Source organism: Carcharodon carcharias, chromosome 20 (assembly GCF_017639515.1).
Source record: "Carcharodon carcharias isolate sCarCar2 chromosome 20, sCarCar2.pri, whole genome shotgun sequence".
In the NCBI taxonomy this organism is placed as follows: domain Eukaryota; kingdom Metazoa; phylum Chordata; class Chondrichthyes; order Lamniformes; family Lamnidae; genus Carcharodon; species Carcharodon carcharias.
The window spans coordinates 48,489,636-48,513,834 of NC_054486.1; the positions used below are offsets into that span (position 1 = coordinate 48,489,636).

The window sequence follows — 24,199 nt, forward strand, 5'->3', positions numbered from 1 at the left end:
ATCTACAGATCACCTCACTCAGTAAAACCTTTGCAGCCATGAGTCCAGTATTAGTTCTACCTGGAAAAATTTCAGTCCACTTGGTAAATTGTCTGTCACGACCAGTGTATGTTCATAAATAAAAACAGAAAATGCTGGAAAAACTGAGCAGGTCTTACAACATCTGAGGAGCGTGAGAGTTAACATTTTGAATCCATAGTGGAGAAGAGTCATACGGACTCGAAACGTTAACTCTCGTTGTCTTTCAACAGATGCTGCCAGACCTGTTGATATTTTCTAGCATTTTCTGTTTTTATTTCAGATTTCCAGTATCTGCAGTGTTTTGCTTTTATTTCAATACTTGTTCATAGTTGCTTTGGGTTTTTGGAAATGGCCCAATGAAATCAATTTGTAAATGAGTCCATGGTCCTTCAGGGGATGGTGCACTTTTCAAAAGGACTACATTAGAACAGGTGGCTAGGCAGAAAATGTGCTACAGAGAAGTTGATTGCATCTTATATGCCTAGTCACCATGCTGAATCAACAATTTTCTGAACATGACATCAGCTGCATAATAGCCACCTATTGGATGGGAGTGGAGCAGGTACATCAATTCTTGTCCCACCTCAGGAGGTACACACAAAGTAAGAGCTTTGTCTTTTGTTTTGTGCATCAGTAGTTGATCTACATCTAAAACATGAAGCAGGATAGTATCTGTAGCCCAAGGGGTTTGGTTGAGGGAGTGGCCTATCCTGTTTGTGCCATTCGATAACAACAGCATAAAGTTCATACTGTTGTTGCACCCTACGCCTTTTAGTCATCTATCCAATTGTTCACTGTGATCGCTGCCACTTCAGTATATTTGTCTAGGATTTCTGCATATAATTCTCCTGACGTTGCAGCTTTCTTAGCTGCTTTGTCAGCTTTTGCATTACCTTCACTATGGGGTTGTCCTGGTTTATTGGCAGCTACTTTGCCAATGTAACAGGGTCAACTGTGATTAGTATCTTTCTCCACAAACTACCATGGATTAAAGGTTTACCTTCACTAGTACGTATGCATTTTTATGATGTAAGGGAAGAGCATGAATGACAAAGGCACCATCAGACCAAAAAGTTTATTTGAGGGCTGTTAAGAGGGCAACTATCTCTGTATATTGAGAATAGTCTTTAGCACATCGTCCTTTAAGATTTTTCCTGGCAATATTACAGCATAGCCTGTGTATGGTGAACCGTGAATGTAATAACAGGAGCCATCCAAATGCACATCTGGAGTGTCTTTGATGGGTTCTTTCGTGACGATAGCGGACATTTATGAGGCTACCCCTCGTAAGCCAGTAAATGCAGTAGGAATGTCCCTTTTGCTGTGATATCAATGTCTCTATGTAGTAATTCTACACTCTACTTAATTGTTGTGATGAAACTAAAGAATCTCCAAGCTTCATCAGTAAATTCAGTGAAATGTGTGGTGAATATAAAATGATACACTGCAAACCTGTGATGTTCATAAAACATTGTACTGCCCAAAACATAGCTAGTAGATGATGTCCATATGCTGAGTAGGTTGTCTCTGCCCCTTGCAGGATGCGTGGCGTATACACAATCAGTTGCAGTCTTCTGGCGTGTTCCTGGCAAAGTACAGCAGTTGGACTTTGTTCTGTGGAAGCAACCTCTATGTGGAAAGGTAGACCATGATCAGGCACAATCAGAATTACAGCTTGCATAACTGCCATTTTAAAGTTTGCTACAGCTTCAGTATTTCAGGCTGAATATTGTCACCTGAGATTTTTTAAAGTGCGTATAGAGGCTTCGCCATTTCAGCAAAATTTGGAATAAAATTTCTCTGATAACTGACCAGACCCACAACAATTGAAGAGCAGTTTTAGTTCTAGGAAGAGGTAGTCTCTGAATAATCTCTATTTTATGAGAGTCAGTTCCCTGTGGGGAAATTACAACTCCCTGATAGGTCACTGATTCTTTGAACAATTGAGCCTTTCGTGGATTAACTTTTAAACCTGCTCATGTCAGGGTCATTGGCAGTTCGTCTATTAGGAACAAATGTCCTTGTTCACGGTCTCAGTTGCTAAAAGGATGTCATCTACATATTGTAACAAGCACTCAGGTCTAGAAAGTCTTTCAAAACTGCCACCTTCCATTTGTAAAATGTTGTAGGGGTATTATGAAATCCCTGTGGCAAACAAGTCCAAGTGTAACGCTGATCTTTGAATGTAAAAGTGAATTTGAACTGACCTTGCTTTCTAATGGGAATACTCTAAACTCCACTAGAAATGCATATGGTAGAAAAATATTTAGAACCAACTGGCATTTTCGACAGAAGATTGAGTGTTTCTTGCACAACAGGAGAACAGTTGGCATTTCAGAATTCAGGACAGAATTTTCTGCCTGTCGGATGGGTGGGCCCCACCCAATCTCCGGTGGGCACAGAGCCGATCCCCGCCGGAGAAGTGAGCTGCACCGCCATTTTACGTGGGTGGGCCAATTAAGGCCCGCTCAGCATGACGTCCAACGGGAAGCGCTATGCGCTCTCTGTGCGGGCGGGGGGAATCCCTAAAATTGAGAGTGCGCTCTTTCACGCATGAGCATGAAAGAGCGCACATCTCCCTGAGGCTAAGTGCAGCCTCGGGGGGATCACCTGGACTTTGAAAAATATTAAAAATAGAAAAAAAAATTCCCTTACATGTCCCACTCATGTGAAAATGTCACATGAGTTGGGACATGTTCATAATTTACAGAATAATTTCATTACAATTTTAAAACCCTGCATGAAACCTCATCCCACCACTGGATGAAGTTTTATGTTTTCCCTATTTGCTGCCGGGGCTCCTGGCCAACCCGCCAACCTTATGGTTGGACGGGCAGATCCTTTAATTGTATAATTGATCCTGTCAATGGCCTCAAGAGGCCATTCGCAGGTCGGCGGGCCCGCAGCTGATTTTGCTGCTCCCCTGCCTTCCTGAAAATTTAAATGGGGTGCGATGACATCGGCGGTTCCGCCCGACGTAATCCCACGTCATTTTACATGTCGGCAAAATTCTGCCCTCAGTTTTGGATAATCAATAATTAACCTCCAGCTACCATCAGGTTTCTTTGCAGGCCAACAAAGAAACTGGATTGATTCTCCATTGTAGAGGTAACTTTCTTTGGGATCAGAGACTGCTTAATGAAGGGATGAGGAGGTCTGTTGATGGACTCCTCTCCCTCCATTTGCCCACAATCATATTTGTTAATGGCAAAGACTGCAAAGTGTTTCTGAATTAATTGCTCTACCCAAGCATTTACATGTTTGGGAAGATCAAATGAACAAGCCTTTTAACCGCAAAGACAAAATGAACATCTGAAATTACCATTGTTTTCTCATTCTCAGCAGCTAACCATAGACAATTATTGTTATAGTTAATGATCGCACCATATTGCTTTAACACATCAGTTCCCAACATTCTCATTTCTGAAGGCAAATTCATATACAGTTACAGTAATTATACAGAAGAAACTTCCCAATTGGAGCTCAGAAGCCTCTCCTTCAAATGCAAACGTTGAAGAGGAGGCGCTGGCATAGTGTGTGAACTTCAAGTCTATGTGTGCGAAAGTTGGAGGAATTTTTTATTATTATTTTACTAAGACCGAATTAAGTACTATAACAACTAGCCACTTTTCTTTTCAAAAAAGCTCAAGAAAATCTTTCTGATCACATCCTTTATGGTCACAGCACACAAACAGTTAAACACTCAACTGGCAAGTAGATCCATTTTTCAAAAAAAACTGTTGTAGTCAAATGAGGAGAGAGAAAAGAGGGGAGCCATTCAACTTCATAATACAATTAACTCACACATCTCTAAATGCTTACCAATTTTATCGCCAGTACCTCAAACTTAACATTCTTGGCCATATCTCATTCTCTCTTTGTCTCATCATTGCCTATCTTCATAAGACTCTCCAAATATACTAAATTCTCTCTTGCTCTAAATCTTACCTCCTGTGCTTCCCTCCTTCTTTTGCTCCACCTTTGGTGCCTCCAACTCTCACAACCCCTGTTTTTTCTTTTGGAATTCCTTCCTAAACTCATCTGCCTCTCAATCTCCCTTTCCTCTGTTAACATCCTCTTTGAAGGTGATTTCTTTGACCAAGCTTTTGATCACTGCTCTGGTTTTTTCCTCCCATGGTTCAATGCCCCTGTGAAGTGCCTCATGATGATTTGTCTACATTAAAGATGCTGTATAACGGCAAACTGTTGTTTTGTAAATATCTTGGTAATGGCATATTAAACAATACTAAAGATATTAGTATATGAAATCAACAGAGTATTTTTATATTTTAGATACAGGTCCAAAAGTACATTTTGTGAAATTTGTTTTATAAATCAACACTGGATTTGATCTGTTCATAACTGCCTTTAGTATTAGTGAACACACTGGTAATGTTGTACAGACTGTCAAGTAATGTTGTATTTCTAAGCTCAAAGAGGGCCACAAAAAATTACCTTGGTTATTCAATAGAGTAGAATCATGTGTCATAGAGTCATTACAGCACAAAAGGAGGTCATTTAGCCCATCTAAACCATGCAGGCTCTCTGTGGAGCAATCCAATCAGTCCCATTCCCCTGCTCCAATTCACCCACCCTGTAAGTTTATTTTCCTCAACTGCCCATTCAATTTACTCTTGAAATCATTCATTTTCTCCCCTTTCCACCACACTTATAGAGCAAGTTCCAGCTCATTACCACTTGCTGCTTAAACCCCTGTATCTCTTGCCCAAAACCTTAAATCTGTGTCCTTTGGTCCTTGTATCCTCAGCTGATGGGAACAGCTTTTCCTTGTCTACTTTATCTACACCTGTTATAATCTTGTACAAGGGTAGGAAGACAGAGTTGGATAAAGTAGACTGGGAAAATAAATCAAAAAGTAAGATTGTAGACAAGCACTGGCAGACACTTAACAAGATATATCGTAACTGCCAAGAAAGATACATTCCATTGACTCTTTGAGAAGGATGCATCATCCGTGGCTAACTAAAGAAGTTAAGAATGGTGTCAAATCGAGACAAAAAGTGTTCAATGCTATGAAGATTAGAGTTAGGCCACAAGATTGGGAAAAATTTGGAAACCAGTAAAGGACGGCCAAAAAAATAATAGAGGGAGAAATTAGAGTAAATTAACAAGAAATATAAAAACAAACAGTAAAAGCTTCTACAAATATATAAAAAAGGAAAGAGCAGCTAAAGAGTAGGTCTCTTAGAGGATGAGACTGAGGAAATAATAATGGGAAGAAAGAAAATGACTGTATTTTGTATCTGTCTTTACAGTAGCAGACATGATAGAAGACAAAAACCATCCCAAGAATGGTAGAAAATCAAGAGGCAAAAGTAGGAGGAGTGGAGGGGGAACTTAGCTTGCATCTTGGGGTCTTAGGAGAAGTTTTTTTTTTATTCTGGCTAGGCCAGCATTTGTTGCTTATCTAATTGCCTTTGAGGAACTGAGTGGCTGGAATGGATCTGGAATCACATGTAGGCCAGACCGGGTAAGGACAGCAGATTTCCTTCCAGATTTTTAGTGAGCCAGGTTTTACAACAATGGTTTCATGGTCATTAATTCCAGACTTTTATTGAATTCAAATTTGACCATCTGCGGTGGTGGGATTCGAACCCAGGTCCCCAGAGGATTACCCTGGGTGTCTGGATTACTTGGCCACTGCTTCCCCTTGGTTGCAGAGATGGTGGACGCATTGTTGTAATCTTCCAAAATTTCCTAGATTCTGGAATGGTCCCAGCAGATTGGAAATCTGCAAATGTAACACTTCTATTCAAGAAAGGAGGGAGACAGAAAGCAGGAAACTGTAGGCCTGTTCGCTTAACAACTGTCATTGGGAAAATGCTAGATTCCATTATTAAGGATGTTGTAGCAGGACATTTAGAAAATCATAATAAAATCTGGCAAAGTCAACTTGGTTTTATGAAAGGGAAATTGTATTTGACAAATTTGTTAGAGTTCTTTGAGGATGTAACAAGCAGGGTGGATTAAGGGGAACTGGTAGATGTTGTGTATTTGGAATGCCAAAAGGCATTCAATACTGTGCCACATAAAAAGATTATTGCACAAAATAAGAGCTCATGGTGTTGGGGGTAATACATCAGCATGGATAGAGGATTGGCTAACTAACAGGAAACAGAGATTTCCAGTTTGACAAACTGTTGCAAATTCAGTGCTTGGGCCTCAACTATTTACAATCTAGATTTATGACTTGGATGGGGGACCAAATGTATCATAGCCAAATTTGCTTGCAATATAAAGACAGCTGGGAAAGCAAGTTGTGAGGAGAATGCAAGTCTGCAATTGGATATAGATTGGTTAAGTGAGTGGCAAAAATTTGGCAGATAGAATATAATGTGGGAAAATGTGAGGTTGTTCACTTTAGCAGAAAGAATGGAAAAGAATAATATTAGCTGAATGGTGAGAGATTGCAGAGTTCTGGGGTGCAGAAATATCTGGGTGTCCTTGTTCATGAATCACAAAAGGCTAATATGCAGGTACAGCAAGTAATTAGAAAAGCTAATAGAATGTTATCATTTATTGTGATGGGAATTGAATACAAAAGTAGGGAGGTTATGCTTCAGTTATTGGTGAGACCACATCTGGAGTACTATGTACAATATTGGTCTCCTTATTTAAGGAAGGATGTAAATGAGTTGGAAGCAGTTCAGGGGTGGTTTACCAGACTAATACTTGGAATGAGTGGATTGTCTTATGAGGAAAGGTTGGACAGACTAAGCTTGTATCCGCTGGAGTTTAGAAGAGTAAGAGGCAACTTGATTGAAACATAGGGCAGCATTGTCCCGTTGGCGTGTGGAGGGTGGGACCCACTTGCCAATGTGTAAAGTGACGCACGGTGACATGGGACGTGCATCCCGACGTCATTGCGCATTGTTTAGATTTTCAGTTTGACAGGCGCGCAGCTGAGTCGGCTGCGTGCCCGCCAAACTGTCAATGGCCACTTAAGGCCCTTAAAAAAGTAATTAAACCAATTAATGGACCTACCCATCCAACCAAGGTTAGCGGGCAGGCGAAGAAACCAGGCGGCCTTCAAAAAAAACATTAAACCTCATTCACAAGCGGGATGAGGTTTCATGGGCCATTTAATATAAGTATAAAATTTTAAAATAAAAATAATAAAAAGTGTCACATGAGGGGACGTCAGGAATATTTTTTTCTCCTTTTAATAAAGTTTTCAAACTTGAGCTGATCTCCCTGAGGCAGCACTTAGCCTCAGGGAGATCTGTGCGCTCTTCCGTCCACATGCATGAAAGAGAGCATTCCCTGCTCAGGGAATCCAATCCTGCCCGTACAGGGAGCGCACAGTGCTTCTGGGTGGACATCACACTGGGCAGGCCCTAATTGGCCTGGCAATGTAAAATGGCAGTGCGCTCCCGACTCGGGGTGCCGATCGGAAATCTGCCTGCCTGCTCCTGCACCCGCACAACCCCCCCGACTGGGGGAAAATGCTGCCCATTAGATCCTGAGGAGTCTATACAGGTTGGATGTGGAAAGGATGTTTCCTCTTGTGGAGAATCTAGAATTAGGGGTCACTATTTTAAAATGAAGGGTCGCTCATTTAAGACAGGTGAGGAGAATTTTTTTTCTCTCAGAGGGTCGTGAGTCTTTGGAACTCTCTTCCCCAGAAGGCGTTGGAGGCAGAGCCTTTGGGTGGAATTTTCTGTTTTTGAAATTAAGTGCGGCGGCGGGTGGGATCTGTGGCATGTACCCCACTGCTCAGAATGGTGGGAAATCAAGCCCGATTCTGTGCTTGGAAGCTCATTAATTATGCACAGGTGAGAATCTCACCGAATCACCTGGCAGGTCGGGAGCTGAACTGTCCGCCCCGCAGTTACCTGATGGGGTCGAAGGTCTGGACACCATATTTAAATGTCAGCCTGGTGCACATATCTCACTCTTTCCAGCCCAACTGATTCTAAGACACCGTTAGAGATGTCTGCGAACCAAAAGAAGAAAGAAGCGCACTGCTTCAGTCACATGGTCCTCCAGGCCTAGGTAAGAGGAGTATGGGAGCATGAGGTTGTGCTTTATTTCAGGGATGGCTCCAGAAAGCACACCAGCAATACCTCTCCAGCCTGGGATGCCATTACAAAGGATGTCAGCGTGGCTGACCACTGCACCCGAAATGCCATCCAGTGTAGGAAGACGATGAATGATCTTATCCAATCTGCCAGGATAAGTCACCTTTCAGCTCCCTCCAATATCAAACTTTCATCATGGCATCATGTACTCAAAGGGCTACTCTCTCAGGAATCTCACGCAACAATTAGCAGGGGACACATATCACCACTGATTGTCTCACATCACCACCATCTCATCTATCATGTTGCTCACACTCCATCCTCAGCCCCTTCTGGGGAGGGCTCTCCACACACAGGGAGCATGCACCTTTCCCAATCTCTGCTCCATTCCTTCTCATGACATGCTTTTCTGTTGTCTTCATGAAGGGCAAGCTTACCCACAACAGGCATGAAAGAGAGCAGACTGTGGGGAGGGACGGCCAACATAATTATCCTCAAGGAATTTCGAGGAGGATACCGCCAAGATCGCTGGGGAGGACAGGGATCGCTCTTGTGGGGAAGGGGAGATCTGATTGTCTCAGCAACCTAGTGCAGATCGCACCTCCATCAGTTTATCACATCCTGACAATCACAGTGAATGACTTGCAAACTCGTAATTTGCATGCTCATCAACTAAAACTTTCTCCTCTCTTTTGTAGACACCAGCAGACCAAGGCCCACACAGCTACCCGCCATAAGTCCCAGCCCCCAGACCATGTCCCAGGAGGAAGCTGAGGAAGAACCATCACATTGCTCACCCACACCCTCCACCAGTGCAGAGACACACAGCTTGGTGAGGCATAGTTCTAGATTAGACTCGGGCTCACCTCCTGGGGAACACCTCACTGACACTTCTCTGCAACAATCGGAGGCAGGGGTAGCCCAGGTCTCCAGCATTCGAAGTGCTGCTGGAGACTAGCCACTCGCTCAGTTTGAGTCAGATGATGAGCCTCTGCGATCGGCCGCCAACTCAATGCTGGAGATGCAACAGGCAGTGGCAGGCAGAAATTTGGCAGTCACTCAGCAAATTAGAGTGAAGGATGGAGGAGTCTGTCAGCGTTCTGCCTGATGTCGTGGCCCTGACATGCGAGCACCTTGAGATTGCCATGGGAACGTTCGTGACCATCATGGATGCCTTGGTCCAACAGGCTTTGCCGGATTTGCACTTGGCCCTAGAGTCCATTTCCACACACCCCGATGGCACCATCAATGTGTAATTGAAAAGGGGACAAGGCACCTTGAGTTCCCCCCAGGTGCACCTTCTCCTCAAGGAGTCAGGGCAGGGTCCCCGGTCACCCCAGGGAGGATGACCTGCAACTGGACACTCCGGGGGCCTCCTTTCAGGACACCCCAAAGGGGTTTATTCCAGCTGCCCAGGCTGAGGAGGATGCATCTGCCCCTGGGAAGGAGACCCTTATCAGACCAGGCCACCAGAAGATGTCCACCAAGGTCATCACAGTCATCAGGATGTAGCAGTCAGTAGGCTACCTCCATCTCTGCTGTGGATGTCGGGGATGTACCCGGGTGTAGTGAGGGCTAGGGTTAGGTGAAATCAATTTTGGGTCACAGGTCCACTAGCACTGTAAAAACATTGCACTGTTGTAAATATATTTAATGTTTATGTGAATGGCTTAATCAATTGAAGGTCTTGTGATTATGTACGTTTGAATCCTCTTATTTCAAGGTTTAGCCATCCTTCGATTCAGTGTTAGTCTCCCTCTGTGAGATTCACATCAATGTGATGTCAACCTCACTGAAGGTGTTGGCAGCTTTGGGATAATGGTACCTACTGAAATGCTGGCTGCTGACAGCACGTCTCCCATTTCTTGCTTCTTCTACGCTGTCGTTGTGTTCAAACTAACCTTCATCATCCTCTAGAGGTTCCTGGGCCTCCTGATCTTCATCCTCCAAAGAGCTCTCATTTTCTCCATTTCACCCTCTGGCAGTACCCTTTAGTGATGTCAGGGAGACGTGTTAAAATATTTTTTGGAAGTGTGTGATTAAAGCGCTTGTAACCCTTCTTCCTCAAGACATACCATTGGCTGAGGGCAGTTCAGCAGCCTTGAAGGATTAGCGGCAGTTGTGTCTCCTCAGTGGTAATGCCAAAGGACAAGACCTGGACGGGAGGAGGAGATCCTCAACAATGTCTTCATCTCACTGGCCACTGTAGTTTCTCATTTATGTGGCAGTGAGTGCTTCAAGTGAGCTTTTGCAGCATTCTCATTGTTGAGTGGACTCTCGCTTCTCAGATCCAGTGCATGCAGAGGGCACCACTGACCTTCTTAGCCTAGTGAATCACTAGGCTAGAAGCTGCAAGTGTGAATGTTGAACTAGCTCCCGATGTGACAGGTTGGACATCCCTTTCAATGAAATTGGAATGGCATTCTGGGCGAGGAGAAATGTGGCCAACTCCCCTTCTCTTCACTTTGCTGCTCCTGGAATCTGGAAGCAATTAAAGTGTCATGGGCATATCTCCCATGTCTTGTTTCTTCTATGGTGTCGTCACATTCAAACTGACCCTCATCACCCTCTAGATGTTCCTGGGCCTCCTGATCTTCATCCTCCAAAGAGCCCTCATCGTCCTCCATTTCACCCTCTGGCAAGGGATCACCTCTTTACAGTGCTAAGTTGTGAGGGATGCAACACATAGCGATTATATGTGAAACCCTATTGGGAGTATATTGTAGTGCACCACCTAAGCAGTGCAAGCAGCTGAGTGCATCTTCAGAAAGCCAGTGGTTTACTCGATGAGGGACCATGTGGAGCTGTGAGCTGTGCTGTACCTCTCCTCTGAACGGAGGGTGATGCACCGGTATCATCAGCCAGTGTTTCAGTAGGTACCCCTTATTCCCAAACCGTCATCCCTGCTGATGTCCAGGCCCTTCAAAAATCTGAGGCACTGGGAGTGACTCAGCATGTATGAGTCATGGCAACTCGCATGGTATCTGGCACAGATGTGCATTATGTGCTTCCGATGATGACACACCAGTTGAACATTGATGGAATGATAGCCTTTATGGTTGATAAACATAAGTGGCTGCTGCTGTGGAGCCCTTGAAGACACATGGGTACCGTCGATTGCACCCTGTACTCTTGGGTTGCCTGAGAGAGCTGCAAAGCCTTTGAATCTCACAGCCTGGCTATCTTTGTCAAGAGCAAACATCATAGAGGTGCCTTGCTGTAGTGGGCATCTGTGATCTCCTTTATGCATCTATGTGTTGCAAACTGCAAGATGCTGCACAGGTCCCCTGTGGATCCCTGGAATGACCCGCAGGCAAAGAAATTGAGTGGGGTGGTCACCTTTAAAGCCACTGGCAAGGGATAGCCTCCCACTCCATGGGGCATTAGGTCTTCACGAAGCATGTGACAGATATGATCTACCAGATCTCAGGACAAGCGCAGACATGTACAGCATTGCTTCTCACTCATTTGTAAATAAGAGAGTCTTCTTCGGTATGCCCTTGATCTGGCGAGTCACATCCATTGTCTGGGTCATTGCTCCTGACCCCCTTGTTCTTGCTGTGGCCCTGCTTGACCCTGGACCTCCTGGAGCTGTGTTCGGAGTCGCCTCCCCCTCCTTCTCCTCCTCCATTCCATTAGAACCCTCAAAAACTCAGCATTGAGCTCAGGATCCATAATTGCTTTATCCTTCTCTCTGAAATGAAAGATCGAGCACATTAATGATTAACAGGTCAACATAGTAAAGCTCACAATCTGTTACCAACAGCAGCTGTATTGGACTATAGTGGTCTCTGCCTTACCTGCCTTGTCGCTGTTGCAGGCTTGTATCTGAGGCGCTAACACACACGTTAAGGTGACAAAGATGCCATCCCTGAGACTTAACATCTGAATCCCACAGTGATTTTAGAAGGTTTGGATGACATGCGCTACCTAACCTAGCTCAGTGTTCCAATCTCTGATCTGGCATACTAATTAACAGTAAGTTGCTCATGGTTAATAATTGAATGCCCTTTGGCCCATAATGAATGCTAATTCTGTAAAGCACGTGACAGGCCTCCACTGATGGGATGCCATTTATGTTACACCTGTGCCTCCTTGGCAGTTGCCTGCATTCCCAAATTTCACATTTCTATATGTTAATGTTGAGATGCAGTGACTGTGATGTGAAGCCATTGAATCCTGAATATCCCTTATTCAGCACTGATAAAGCCACTAACTTCCAATGGCTACCTTTGCAAGGAGACCTTTCTCCTTTCTCTCTAGTGAGACTGCAGTGTACTCTTGTGACACCAATGAGTTAGAGTGCAGCCCCAGAATGGGCCCCTTACTCCAGCAGTGTACTCTTCCCACACTGCCCCAGACCCCTCCCATTCAAAATCATTTCTATTCTTGATTTATAACTGAGCCATAACTCCAATAGAGCAAGATGGTGGTTCTGCACTACTATTTTGAGAACAGCTTTGATGCTCCCTCTCTCACTGTCCACATCCTAGAAATCTACTCAGAACCTCATCATGTGAAGGTAGAGCTCCCTCCTGTTATTCTCCAGCCTCCCCCAGTAATACTGGATCCCATAGTTGTTGTGGTTGGACATTCCTCCTCTCCCCCTGGAACCCGTCACTACTGACGTGCCCATGTCCCATGTGGACTTCTACCTTCCCCATCTGAAGGCTGTGTGCGCTTCACTTATAGAGGAGGACCCACCCTCGAAAGCTTTACATACCTCACCTTTATTATGTATTCCCCAAATACAGGCTGCAGTTGCCTCCCATAACCATAATTATTCCATCTGCAGCTCAGTACAGAGATAGACAAGCCCATGGACAGTGACTGTGAAACAGCCCTGCATACCAAGTTGTGCATTATTCCTACTGAGCACACAGCCCTTGCACCTCTCTGGAACTGGAGTACACCATGCCCCCAATGAATATTCCTGCAGCATTGCCCATTGCACCCTATGACTGTTTCTGACTCTTGTATGAGGTCTACAGAGCCCCAGGACTGGCTCTCTTCTATGACTCCTGTTCGCAAAGCCCCAGGACTGTCTCTAATCCCTGAATCCTGTCCACAGAGCTCCAGGAGTGTCTCTCCTCTATGATTCTTGACTGCAAGCCCCAGACCAAGGACTTTGACTTTCACAGAGTTCCCCATTGTCCTCATGACTAAAGACTACACTGTCTCCCTTCCCAAGTTCCCCCCCCAACACTGCCCCCCCTCCCCCCACTCACCGTTATGAGTCTCCGTGCCACCCATATCTCTTGTGCCATACTAACAACCTCCCACCCCTTTCCTGTTCCAGAGTCTGCATTGTATGGAACATATATTTTTTAACTTCTGTTGGACCGTTGTAAAGAACGTAACTTTTTATTTTCTGTTGGACTGTGGATTAGGCTTGCAATAGCTGCAGTTTGAGAGTCATGACCACTGGGACAGGATGAGAGACATATACAATGTTGCAATCCTGGAACTGAGTGTGCCATGAAAGACAGGATGGTGCCAGAAAAGAATCCTGGACCAAGGGAGCTGCCTGACAACAGCATTTTAATCGGCTCCTGACCAGGTTTTGTGTGAGGGCAGTGCAGCTGAATAGCTCCTAGCCTGAAAGGAACAAGACCTAAAACCTCTTTCTCCTGTGTCTGGAAGATTCCAGTAATTCCACAACAGAAAGCTTCTGGCCTGCAAAGAAAAAACATGTAAAATCGCTTTTCCTCAAATCTCTATAATCTGCTCTCTCTCTGAGGAAACCCCTGTAAAAAGAGACACTGAGAAGCAAGTTCTCAGCCAGTGAGCTAAATACTGAAAGTGCTGGAGGATCACCTCATGTCGTCAACAAGACTGAACGGAATTTGGAAGACATCGATTAAAGTCAACCCATCGAATCCTGTATTCCGGAATTGGTGCTATTGAACTGTTCATATTTCTTTCTTTTGCCACTAGTTAAAGACAACTCATTCAGTAAACAGTTATTTACTTTTTAAGTTAACAAACCTGGTGCTCATATTCTGTTAACTTAAATTAAACAGTTAGGTAGAATTGGGGCAACCTAGTGTTTTGACCAAAACTTCTCACATTTGTTGTGGTTCGGGGAGCAGTGGGGCTTGATATTACAGCGCACTACCCCCAGTGAGTCATGACAGCTGCATCCACTTCCATTCATACGTATGGTATCCCATTCACCCTCTTGTCAGCATTTCAGTTTTCCTGGTCAGACCCCAGCTTCCCACCCCTCAGTCTCCCTTCTGCCTTCCATCATTCCCCCTCCTCTTCCACCCCCTTACAAAACCTACCTGCCCCTTTGCCTTCTTTCATGCACCGTTCCCCCAACCACAACCCCTTGCAAAGTCTTCCTTCCCCTCTGCCCCCCCCAACTGTGTGCTCCCCTTCCACCCCCACCCCCTCCGCCCCCCACCCTCACCCCCACCCAGTTGAAATGCTCGTTTCTGAGTGCTAAGCCCTGTATGAGCACTGCTGCACAGTAGTATCCTTCTGGACAACGTTGGTATCCACCTGGAGCAGACCAACCCTACAAATCCCTGGTCGCAATACTGGCCTCTGCCTGAAAGTTGAGACCTGCTTGAGTACCTCTGCACAGTGCTTTCCTTGTGACTACAAAGATTGCCACTGGGAGCAGACCAGCCCTACACCCCAGCGGTGTGGCAATCCACTGGCATCACAATGAGGCCGGTGCAGCACTGTGGCAGATAGGCTATGTATGTTGCATTCACCTTGAATTTGCGAGTGAAGTGAGGTCCATTCTTTTTCAAACAAGATTCAGACTGACATGATTGCCTGCTGGTGTGACGTAAGATTGGAAGCGGCACATGATTCCAGCGAGCAACTAATTTAATGAGCATTTGAGAGATGGTAATGAATGCAAATGGCATTCACACCACTAGTCAGCAAGATACCCAACCCATTATTAACCCACCATCAGGAGAATTACAAACTATTTTTATGTCAGGGGGCTTCTGATTTTTGGCTCCTGCTAGGTTCTCTACTCCTGCCCGCCATGAAACACACCACGGGCAGGATAGGAAAATTCCACCCTTTGAATATCTTTAAGACAGAGGTTGATAGATTCTTGATAAGCAAGGGAGTGAACGGTTATCGGGGTAGGCAGGAATGTGGAGTTGAGGTTACAATCAGATCAGCCGTGATCTTATTGAATGGCAGAGGAGGCTCGAGAGACCGAGTGGTCTACTCCTGCTCCTAATTCGTATGTATGTTCGTATGTTATTTAAATGGAGAGAGACTGCAGAATGCTGTGGTACTTTTCTGCCTCTCGGAGTGTAAGCTAGCCATCATCCACTGTCCAGGGCACTCAGACACAATCCTTGTGCAGACGCTGTTGCAAGAAATCATTGAAAAATGTCCTTGTGCAAGAATTGCAACATGTTAGCCTGCAAGTATAGCAAGTAATTTGGAGGGTAAATGGAATTTTGGCCTTTATTGCAAGAGGGATGGAATCTTAAAAGCAGGGAAGCCTTGCTGTACAGGACATTGGGGAGACCAGTACCATGTACAGTTTTGATCTCCTTGCTTGAGGGATAGACTTGCATTGGAAACAGTTCAGAGTAGGTTCACTAGTCAGACTTCTGCAATGAAGGGGTTGTCTTATGAGGAAAGGTTGAGCACGTTAAGCCTAAACTCATTGGAATTTAGGGGAATGAGAGGTTATCTTATTGAAACATTTAAGATTTGAGGGGGCTTGACAGGGTAGATGCTGAGAACATATTTCCCCTCTTGAGGGAATCTAGAACTAGGGGGCATAGTTTAAAAATAAGGGGTCTCCCATTTGAAACAGATGATGAGGAGTTTCTTCTCTCAGAGTTGCAATAATTCTTTTGCCTTGAGAGTAGCACAGTTGAGTCAGTGAATACATTCAAGGCAGAGTTAGATAGATTTTTGATCTACCAGGAATTCAAAGGTTATGGGGTGCAGGCAGGAAAGTGAAGTTAAGGCCACAAATTAGCTTAGCTGTGATCTTATTGAATGGTAAAGTAAGATTGATGGGCTGAATGGCTTACTCCTGCTCGTACTTCTTACGTAAACCTTTGTTAAATTTCCCCTCAAACTCCTTTGACCCAGGAAAACAAGCCCAGCTTCTTCAACCTAACCTTGTAGCTAAAATCCCTCACCCCTGGAACCATTCTGGTAAATCGCCTCTGCACCCTCTCAAGGACATCCTTTCTAAAGTGTGGTGACCAGAACTGGATGCTATACTGTAGTTGTGATAGGGATTTTTTAACGTGAGTTGCTAATATTGTCAATTTTTAAAAAAATCTTGTACACTACAGATGTTTTAGACAAGTCCAAAGTTCATCTCAAAATGGGCTTGGTAGAACTATCAATTAACTAGATCCCAAAATATATTCTGTGGTGAAAGTAATTATTTTATGCTTGCTTCAAGTGGCTTAGTATATGTTGGTTAGTGTGTAATTACTGAGTAGCTTTCTTCCACCTATGTTATTTGTTTGTCCTACTTATTTGCTTCAGTTCGCCTCAATTCTTATATTTGACCTTTCACACAATAATATTTTTCACACTCCTGCAGTGAAGAGTAACCATTGTTTGTGCTAATGTTTACTGGCTGTTTCTTTTCTGTCACCTGCTTAGGTCTTGTGGAAATTTGCCTGATGCATCCCCTCGATGTGGTGAAAACCAGGTAAGGCTTTGCTTGAGCAAGTTTTGTTGATACTGGAAGTTATCCAAAATGTGGTCTGTCAGACTGCTGATTTAAAATGTCAGAGCTTGCCTGTGTAATTGGTGTTTTAATGTCATTCCATATTGGAGACATTTTGGAAAACTGGTAATTTCTCATTTTGTCAAAAATCATAAGCTATGTGTTTTATCGTTTCTTAACATTTTCACAACTAAATCCTTTTTAAAGGAGCCAAGAAAATCCTATCAGGAGTAAAGTAACTAACAGAATTACATCCTTGTGATTCTTTCATAGCTTAGATTTAAATTTACAGTTTGAACTGTGCTCAATGTCTAGAATCTCAATTGTCATATTGTTTACCTGTGGTTTTTAAAAATTCTTATTTTCAAACCGGTTTTACTTTAGGGATTTAACAAGACAAACAAGTGAATCTTGTTTAACTGTTTCCATGGACAACCCCAAGGTTACAAGCAAATTGATATAAAACAGTATGTGATTCAGACCTACTGTGCTGCGAATGCATCGGTCTTTAATCAGCACAAAATTCTCCTTCCTACTGGTACCAACTTTCTGTTAGGGGTGTGCAGGGCATTGGGAGTGGGCACTGAGAGGGGGGATTAATGGATTATGATAGGAATAAGACAAATTAGATCCCTTACTTTGATCAGAGGTTTAAAACAAATGGGAACTTTGCTGCATATCATCATACACATCAAATCATTCAATTCTGTTTCATCACTAAACTGATAACTTTTAAAAACATTTGTTGTATGTTAACTCATTCCATTCCAACTTCTTGACTTGTTTAAACAAATCCTGGTTACAGTTTACAGGGCAGTGCTGTGTATGATTGACCTGACCACAGATTCACATCACATCATATTTTTCACTTTTGACTCATAATTGAGTACAGCAGCAAACAGCAGTTGCATGAAAGACAATGTAACATAATATGCGAACCCTAAGGTTGCTGTTCATGGATTGTTGCAATTTGCCAAGTTACATGAAAAAGAGTTTAGTTTCCAAGTTAAATCAACTACAGTGGAAAAAAGGAAAATTTGAAGTCTCACTTTCCTTTGTGTTGCAGATTGTTTTCAGCCCAGCAAATGGGTTATCTCACATTAGATTCAAATGGATGCTATTCTGGCAATGAGGTATTAAGAAAATTGACACATCCATAAATTACCACTGATGTACATGGAGATTAATTTGCATTTAAGCCAAAATTTGAAGATTCAATCAAATCTTGAATTGCACAATTAATTCTGCACAGTATTACTATTGTAGATATGGCAAGGCTGATTTAAACAATAATCACAATAAATATTACAATTGTCAGGAAATTTAAACTCTGAGCTTATGAATTATTTTGTATGTGATTTTGTCTTTCACATTTGTTTCTGTTGAATCTTAAAATAAAAATATATTTTGACAGGAAGAAAACATGACATTTTAAGCTTTCTGTTTAATTGAAAGTGTATAATTTCTTACTCATTTTTTACCAGATACATTTTGTTTCCCTAACACATTTGTTAAGCGTTATTAGTAGATTGTGGAAAGAATGTTGTTCTGTGGTTAGAGTGAGGAGAGGTCCACAGCGGCACTGGGACGAAGTTATGGCTTTTCATTAACCTGGAAACCTCCTATTTACATGGTTCACAGCCTGGTCTCAGCTCACTTGGAGGTAACAAAGGGTGTCGGGCCCAAAATGCAGCAGGGGGCTCACTCCTTTAGGGCTGCCATCTGAATCTGATCAGGTCAACTGTTTTAACTCCTGCCTCATTAGGGGAAATAAACAGGAGATTATGGTTCATGTAAGGATCACATTACAGAGAGCTCAAGCTTGTTCCAGACATTAGGTAGCTGATTATTTTCTTGTGGAAGCCTTGCTGTTTCTCCTTTAGTCAAGAATGCTAAATTGACTTCTTTTGATAAACTTGCATTTGTTACGGATCGAGAGAAAGCAGTAAAGTAACTAGAAAAATGTTAATAAATAAGACATGTCAGCTACTGGGGCAGCTCATCTACTGATGCTAAAGTCAGTCTGCTGCAGAGACTTAGTGCTGATGACGGGTTGTAATTCAGCATGTAAGTGGTGTTTTGCTTTTGACATTTAAAACATTTGATAACGCTGAATGTGGAACTGTTAGGTTCAGGAGAAAGCTCTCAGATTTCACATTCCAATACAAGAACATGTCTTTGTTTACTGTTGTAGTCCCTTCTCAAAAAGAAAAAAGAAAATAAATGAAGTACCTTCTTGCTTGCTGGAGGCCAACAAGTTTTCCTGACCATATTTATAGTCTTTGGCAGACTAGGGGATGTCAGCTGATGCCACATTGATTCAGGGTCACTCACATGCACTTGAAAGGTGGACAGAGGCAGAGCAATTGTTTGTTACTGTTGTATATAATATTAACTTGGCTAGGAAAGGAAGTGTACAAAGTTTTGTAAAAACACAAGTGTTTCCTTGCTGATCCCCAAACAGTTCATTATCGACAGTGCCTAAGGCAAAACTAGGTCTACTGTGAAGAGTGAAAGTTACCCTTACATCTTAAAATTACTCTTTATGACTACATGACTGCTGACAAGCATACTTATTATGTAAACCAAGTATATGAATGGGTATACTTGGTGTTTGCAGCCTTGAAAAATCTTGGCTGCATTTTTAAATCTGAAGTTTTGTAGTTTGGGCTGAAGATATTAATGATTCCCAAAGCCAACGAAATGGTCTGTCACTTCCTATTGCAAGTAATTAAACTCTTGACATTTCTGGGTGAGAAAGGGTTAAAGAGAAAGTTGATTATTTATCAGAATGTACTGTTTAAAACTACAAAGGACTTAGATGAAATCTACAACGTGGACCTCAGGGAATTGATAATGCTATCTCCAAAAGTGAAACTTTACTGCTTCAAAACAATTATTCTCACAGGATTACATTAAGGTTTAAAAAGTTAATTTGTGAATCACATTTATCATATTATGCACAAAGTAATGGCAACCCGGGAATGATTATAAACTAGTGAATTATTTCAGGGGTTCAGTTTTGGGCACTGCACCTCAGGCAGGATACAGAACTAATTCACAGGATGGCATCAGGGCTTAAAGGGTTAAATTATGAGGATGGATTGAATAAATAGTGGCTGTATTCCCTTGTGTTTTGAAGATTGGAGTCTAATTGAGGTGTTTAAAATGATAAAAGGATTTGACATTATAATACAAAGTAACTATTTCCTATGGTGGCGTTGTGGGGGTGGTGGGGAATCTAGAACAAATCTACACCACATGGACTTCACTGGTTCAAGAAGGCGGCTCACCAAGGCAACTCGGGATGGGCAATAAATGCTGGCCCAGCTGGCGACACCCACATCTCATGAAAGAATATTTTGTAAAATGGGCACAATCTTAAAATTAGATCTAAGCCATGTGGGATTGAATCAGAAAGCACTTTTTCATGACTGTGAATGCTGGATTAATTGAAATTTTCAAGACTGAGGCCTGGATTTTTGCTCCTGAGGTGGTTGTGCAAAGTCAGGAAAATTCTAAGCTTGACACACCTGTCTAGGGAGAAACAGCTGAAATGGCCAGATTTTTGTTCCCAGGGTGTGGGTGCACGCTGGAGTCAGACTCCATTGCCCTGGAAACAGTTCGGAGGCTGCCACATAGGCTCCCAAGTGCTGAGGCAGGCTATTTAAAGGCCTGCTTTGATGATCTTTGTCCCAGTTATAATAGAAGTGGTTAAGCCTTCCATGCCAACCTATGCCCCTGTACCCACTCCATGGCCCCTTATAGCCCCTACGCAAACTTAGTGTCAACTTATGCCAACCATGCTAGCCCATCCGCTTGAGACCATGCATTCCAATTCACCCAGTATCCATCATGGGCAGACCTCAGGAGCTAACCGGGGATGAAATAAGATAAAGAGACATGCTATCAAAGCTTTTCGCCTTGTACTTATCAAGTCAGACTCACAAGAATACTGAATCTCAAAGGGAACAACAATTTATATTCCATGAGACGAGAGTTGCTGATTCGTTGGCAAGTGGACTCTGACTGGTAGAGGCATTACCATGGAGAATGCACCGGAGAACAGTTAATTGCCAAGTTTTTGTTTAAATTCAAACCAGGCAGGTTGACTCTGATTGGTCAAGGCATTGCTACAGGGAATGAACTAGGGAATGACTGTCCCCCAAGCTTTTGTTTATTTGAAAAAGGTGCAATGCATGGACATGTTCTTTCTATTTACATAGGACAGGACCCTGTGCGTGAATATATGTAGCTTCTAACTGGCGTAAGTGAACCACACTGTGAACCTGACCGATAATCTTAAATTGGTTGTTAGTGTAATTATTCGCACAATCCGTATTGTTTAGTAAGTGTCTTCCAATCATGGAATCACATCCAATGTTGGACATATGTTCTGAGTTTTGCAAGCACGGGCTGGTTGAGTACAGTCAGTACTTTGCCTGTTACGAACAGCCGAAGGGACGTGCTGTTTGATATGCCAAACGTCCCAATGATTGGTAGCTCATATCATATAATTGTTCCCTGGTGCCTCTACCATGGTAATGTCTCTACCAGTCAGAGTCCACTTACTAAACAATCAGCACCCTCTTCTCATGCAGTATAAGTTGTTGTTCTCTTTAAGATTTGTTATTCTTGCGAATCTGTCCTGATAAGTGCAAGACAAACAGCTTTGACAGCATGTCTCCTTTTTCAGCAATACTCAAGCAACAAAATAAAATGAAATTCTAAGTATCCATTTCAGACTTCCATCTCAGTTACCATGCCTCAAGAGGGCATCAGCCACCATGGACATCCATGTGTTGGTCCATGGTTATGCTTGGCAAAATACTGCAGTAGTATGACGTTGCTTTCTGCAGGTTCAAGTTGACCAGGAGACTCTCCCGCTCTTGCGGCCTATCATAGGCCTATTGGAAGGATTTGATAGTCAACCTGCTTGACCACACTATGAGCACATCCTCTGTAGCCATCAGGTCCCTCAGTTTGAGTCGAACAAAGAGCTTTTGACTCAGAGGTAGGGAACACTATCACTGTGCCACAAGACCACCTGATTCCACACCTCACTATATATGTATACATATTTTAAAAACTCCCATTGATAAGAGTCTATTCAATACATATAAAACCCTTCAAGTACTTCATCCCTTATAAAAACAAGCATGTGTACCAATAGACCCATATCAAAGACAGATAATCCTTTAATAACCTCTGGGAGTTTTCTAACTGTGAACTAACAGCACCCCCCACCCCCCACCCCCCAACCACCATTGTGATAATGATAGGTAGTGTCAAGCAGCAATAATACTACAATGATAACCCCCAGTCTTGTGTCTTGAAATTACAAGCACCAATCTTTTTCAACTCATAGACACAGCAGGTTGTTTTTTCAAGATTTAAAGAGCAAGGGATTTAAATAGCTTGACAGCTTGACACTGGCACAGACCTTATCTATCCTTTCTTTACACACATTCACACCTACTCAAAAATTGTAAGTCACACACTGCAAGAAACAGATCTTGCTCCAGCAAAAATGAGGTCTGTTTGAACTTAGCACTGAGTTCATATGGCCCTGCTGGGTTCGGGTTTCCCATATGTTTGAATCACATCCTGCCCCCTTTCTCACCAACACCACCACCACCACCCCCACCCCCCTCCACCCCCACCCCCAGCCCCTGAAAGTAGGATCTGTCAGAACCTGGGGCAAGACTTCCAGACCCAGGGACCTAGCACTATTTTGGCTAAGGCATGGAGTCTCCACGACTTCGTGGAAATCTGGCTGTCAATTCAATGTAGTTTTGTTCAGGAACTGTATCATTGGATGTGAAACAAAGGTGAATGAATGAAGTTGAGATATAAAACAACTTCTTACTGAATGGACGAACAAGCTTGAGAGGCTGAGTGACTTACTCCTATTCTTATGCTCCTATGTTCCCTATTGTTATATTTGTTGTTAAATAAGATATTGCATAACATTTGCCTGAAATGTTTATGATATAAAAAAACTTGGCAAAATTATAAGAATAAAAAATTATAGGAAAAGAAATCTAAAGGATTTTCCAATGTGCAAATATAGTGAGACCACATAGTACCTTAAGAAGTAGGGCAGTTGGTGTTAATGTAGTATTACCAGAACAAGTGATGTTTTACAATACATCTTTAACTGCACCTGGTATCATCTTACATGGATACTAACAATCCTTTACTTGCTGCATTTAAAAATAATGTCAAATATAAAACTACAAACGGGCTATAAAATCTATTATAAGCCTGATCTACTGATTGCTGCAATGTCTTCAGTATTCATCATCTTTAATATCCTATTTATGATGCTTTATTTTGGTGATATACTTTGACAGAGGTATAAAAAAGAATCATATAATTACAGTGAGAAAAAAAGGGAAATTTTTGATGCTTATTAGTAATATTTCTCCGCCATGGTTTTCAGAGCTCTAATTAAAGCTCACATAATTATGAAATTACAGAAAATGGCATTAACTCTTACAAACCCCACTACGTCTATTAAGTGCAAATGGAATCATCCCTGCTGATCTATGAAGCAATGAGCAATCGGGCATTTTTAAGGAAGTTCCAGGCATGGTAGTGGTTCCCTCATCAATGCAGTTTAATTTTTTGATCTTAAACTAATTGGATATTTCATTTTCTTACCAGAAAATTAAATTGGTGAATAAGAAATAATTTCCCCCCATGGACGGATGAAAAAAATTACTGCTGAGTTAAATGATAAATGATTAGGTCCATGTTAAAATGCCTACATTATTTTTAACATACATCCACCAAACACATCCACTTCTCCAGTTTTGTTCTTTTTATGTGCTGTATAATTTGTGCCCTGCTCCCCCCACCACACATATTGTGCTATCCTGTTCAAAACTAATTCATAATCCTGTTCTTCTCCTATAGCACAATATCTTCCTCTGCTTCAAATATTTAAGTGCTTCCCCCCTGAACCCCTGAAAGGTAGAATGATCCCTGCCTCAACCACAGTCTGTGACAAAGGGTTCCAACCTCCAACAATCTCTGTTCTAACTTAGGCAGACTTAAACTGATGATTCCTCTTTGTTGAGACTTCAACTAAAAGAAATGGTCTTTTTTCATTTACCCAATCAAAATTCTTCATAATTTTGAAGATGATGATGGGGGAGGATATCCCTTCTGTCTCTTAGATAAGACAAATCTACCTCTAAGGGAAATCTACCCCTAAGGGAAATCCAGGTCCAAATGCAAGTTAAAACCAGGATTTGAACACTGATCTTAGTTAAAACCCACTGGACATTTGTTATTGCTGTTCACAAAACATAACTTTTTAAACTGATCATTCAGGTATTAAATTTGTAGTTCAATAGTCTTAACAGTTTTCAAATTACACACAATCCCTATTGTATTGTATCCCTCTTCTGAATGAAATTATCTTTAATTATCATATTTATTCATT

At 42.5% G+C, this 24,199-nt stretch overlaps 1 protein-coding gene across 13 annotated transcripts in view; it reads left to right on the forward strand.

Annotated features, from left to right (window-relative positions):
- slc25a21 (solute carrier family 25 member 21) overlaps positions 1 to 24,199 on the forward strand; it is a 766,657-nt gene that overhangs the window by 556,291 nt on the left and 186,167 nt on the right. For all 13 annotated transcript variants that reach the window (XM_041214360.1, XM_041214366.1, XM_041214359.1 and 10 more), the window contains one exon: positions 16,680 to 16,728. In XM_041214360.1, coding sequence (XP_041070294.1) covers positions 16,680 to 16,728 — 49 coding nt within the window. The remainder of the gene's footprint in view (positions 1 to 16,679; positions 16,729 to 24,199) is intronic.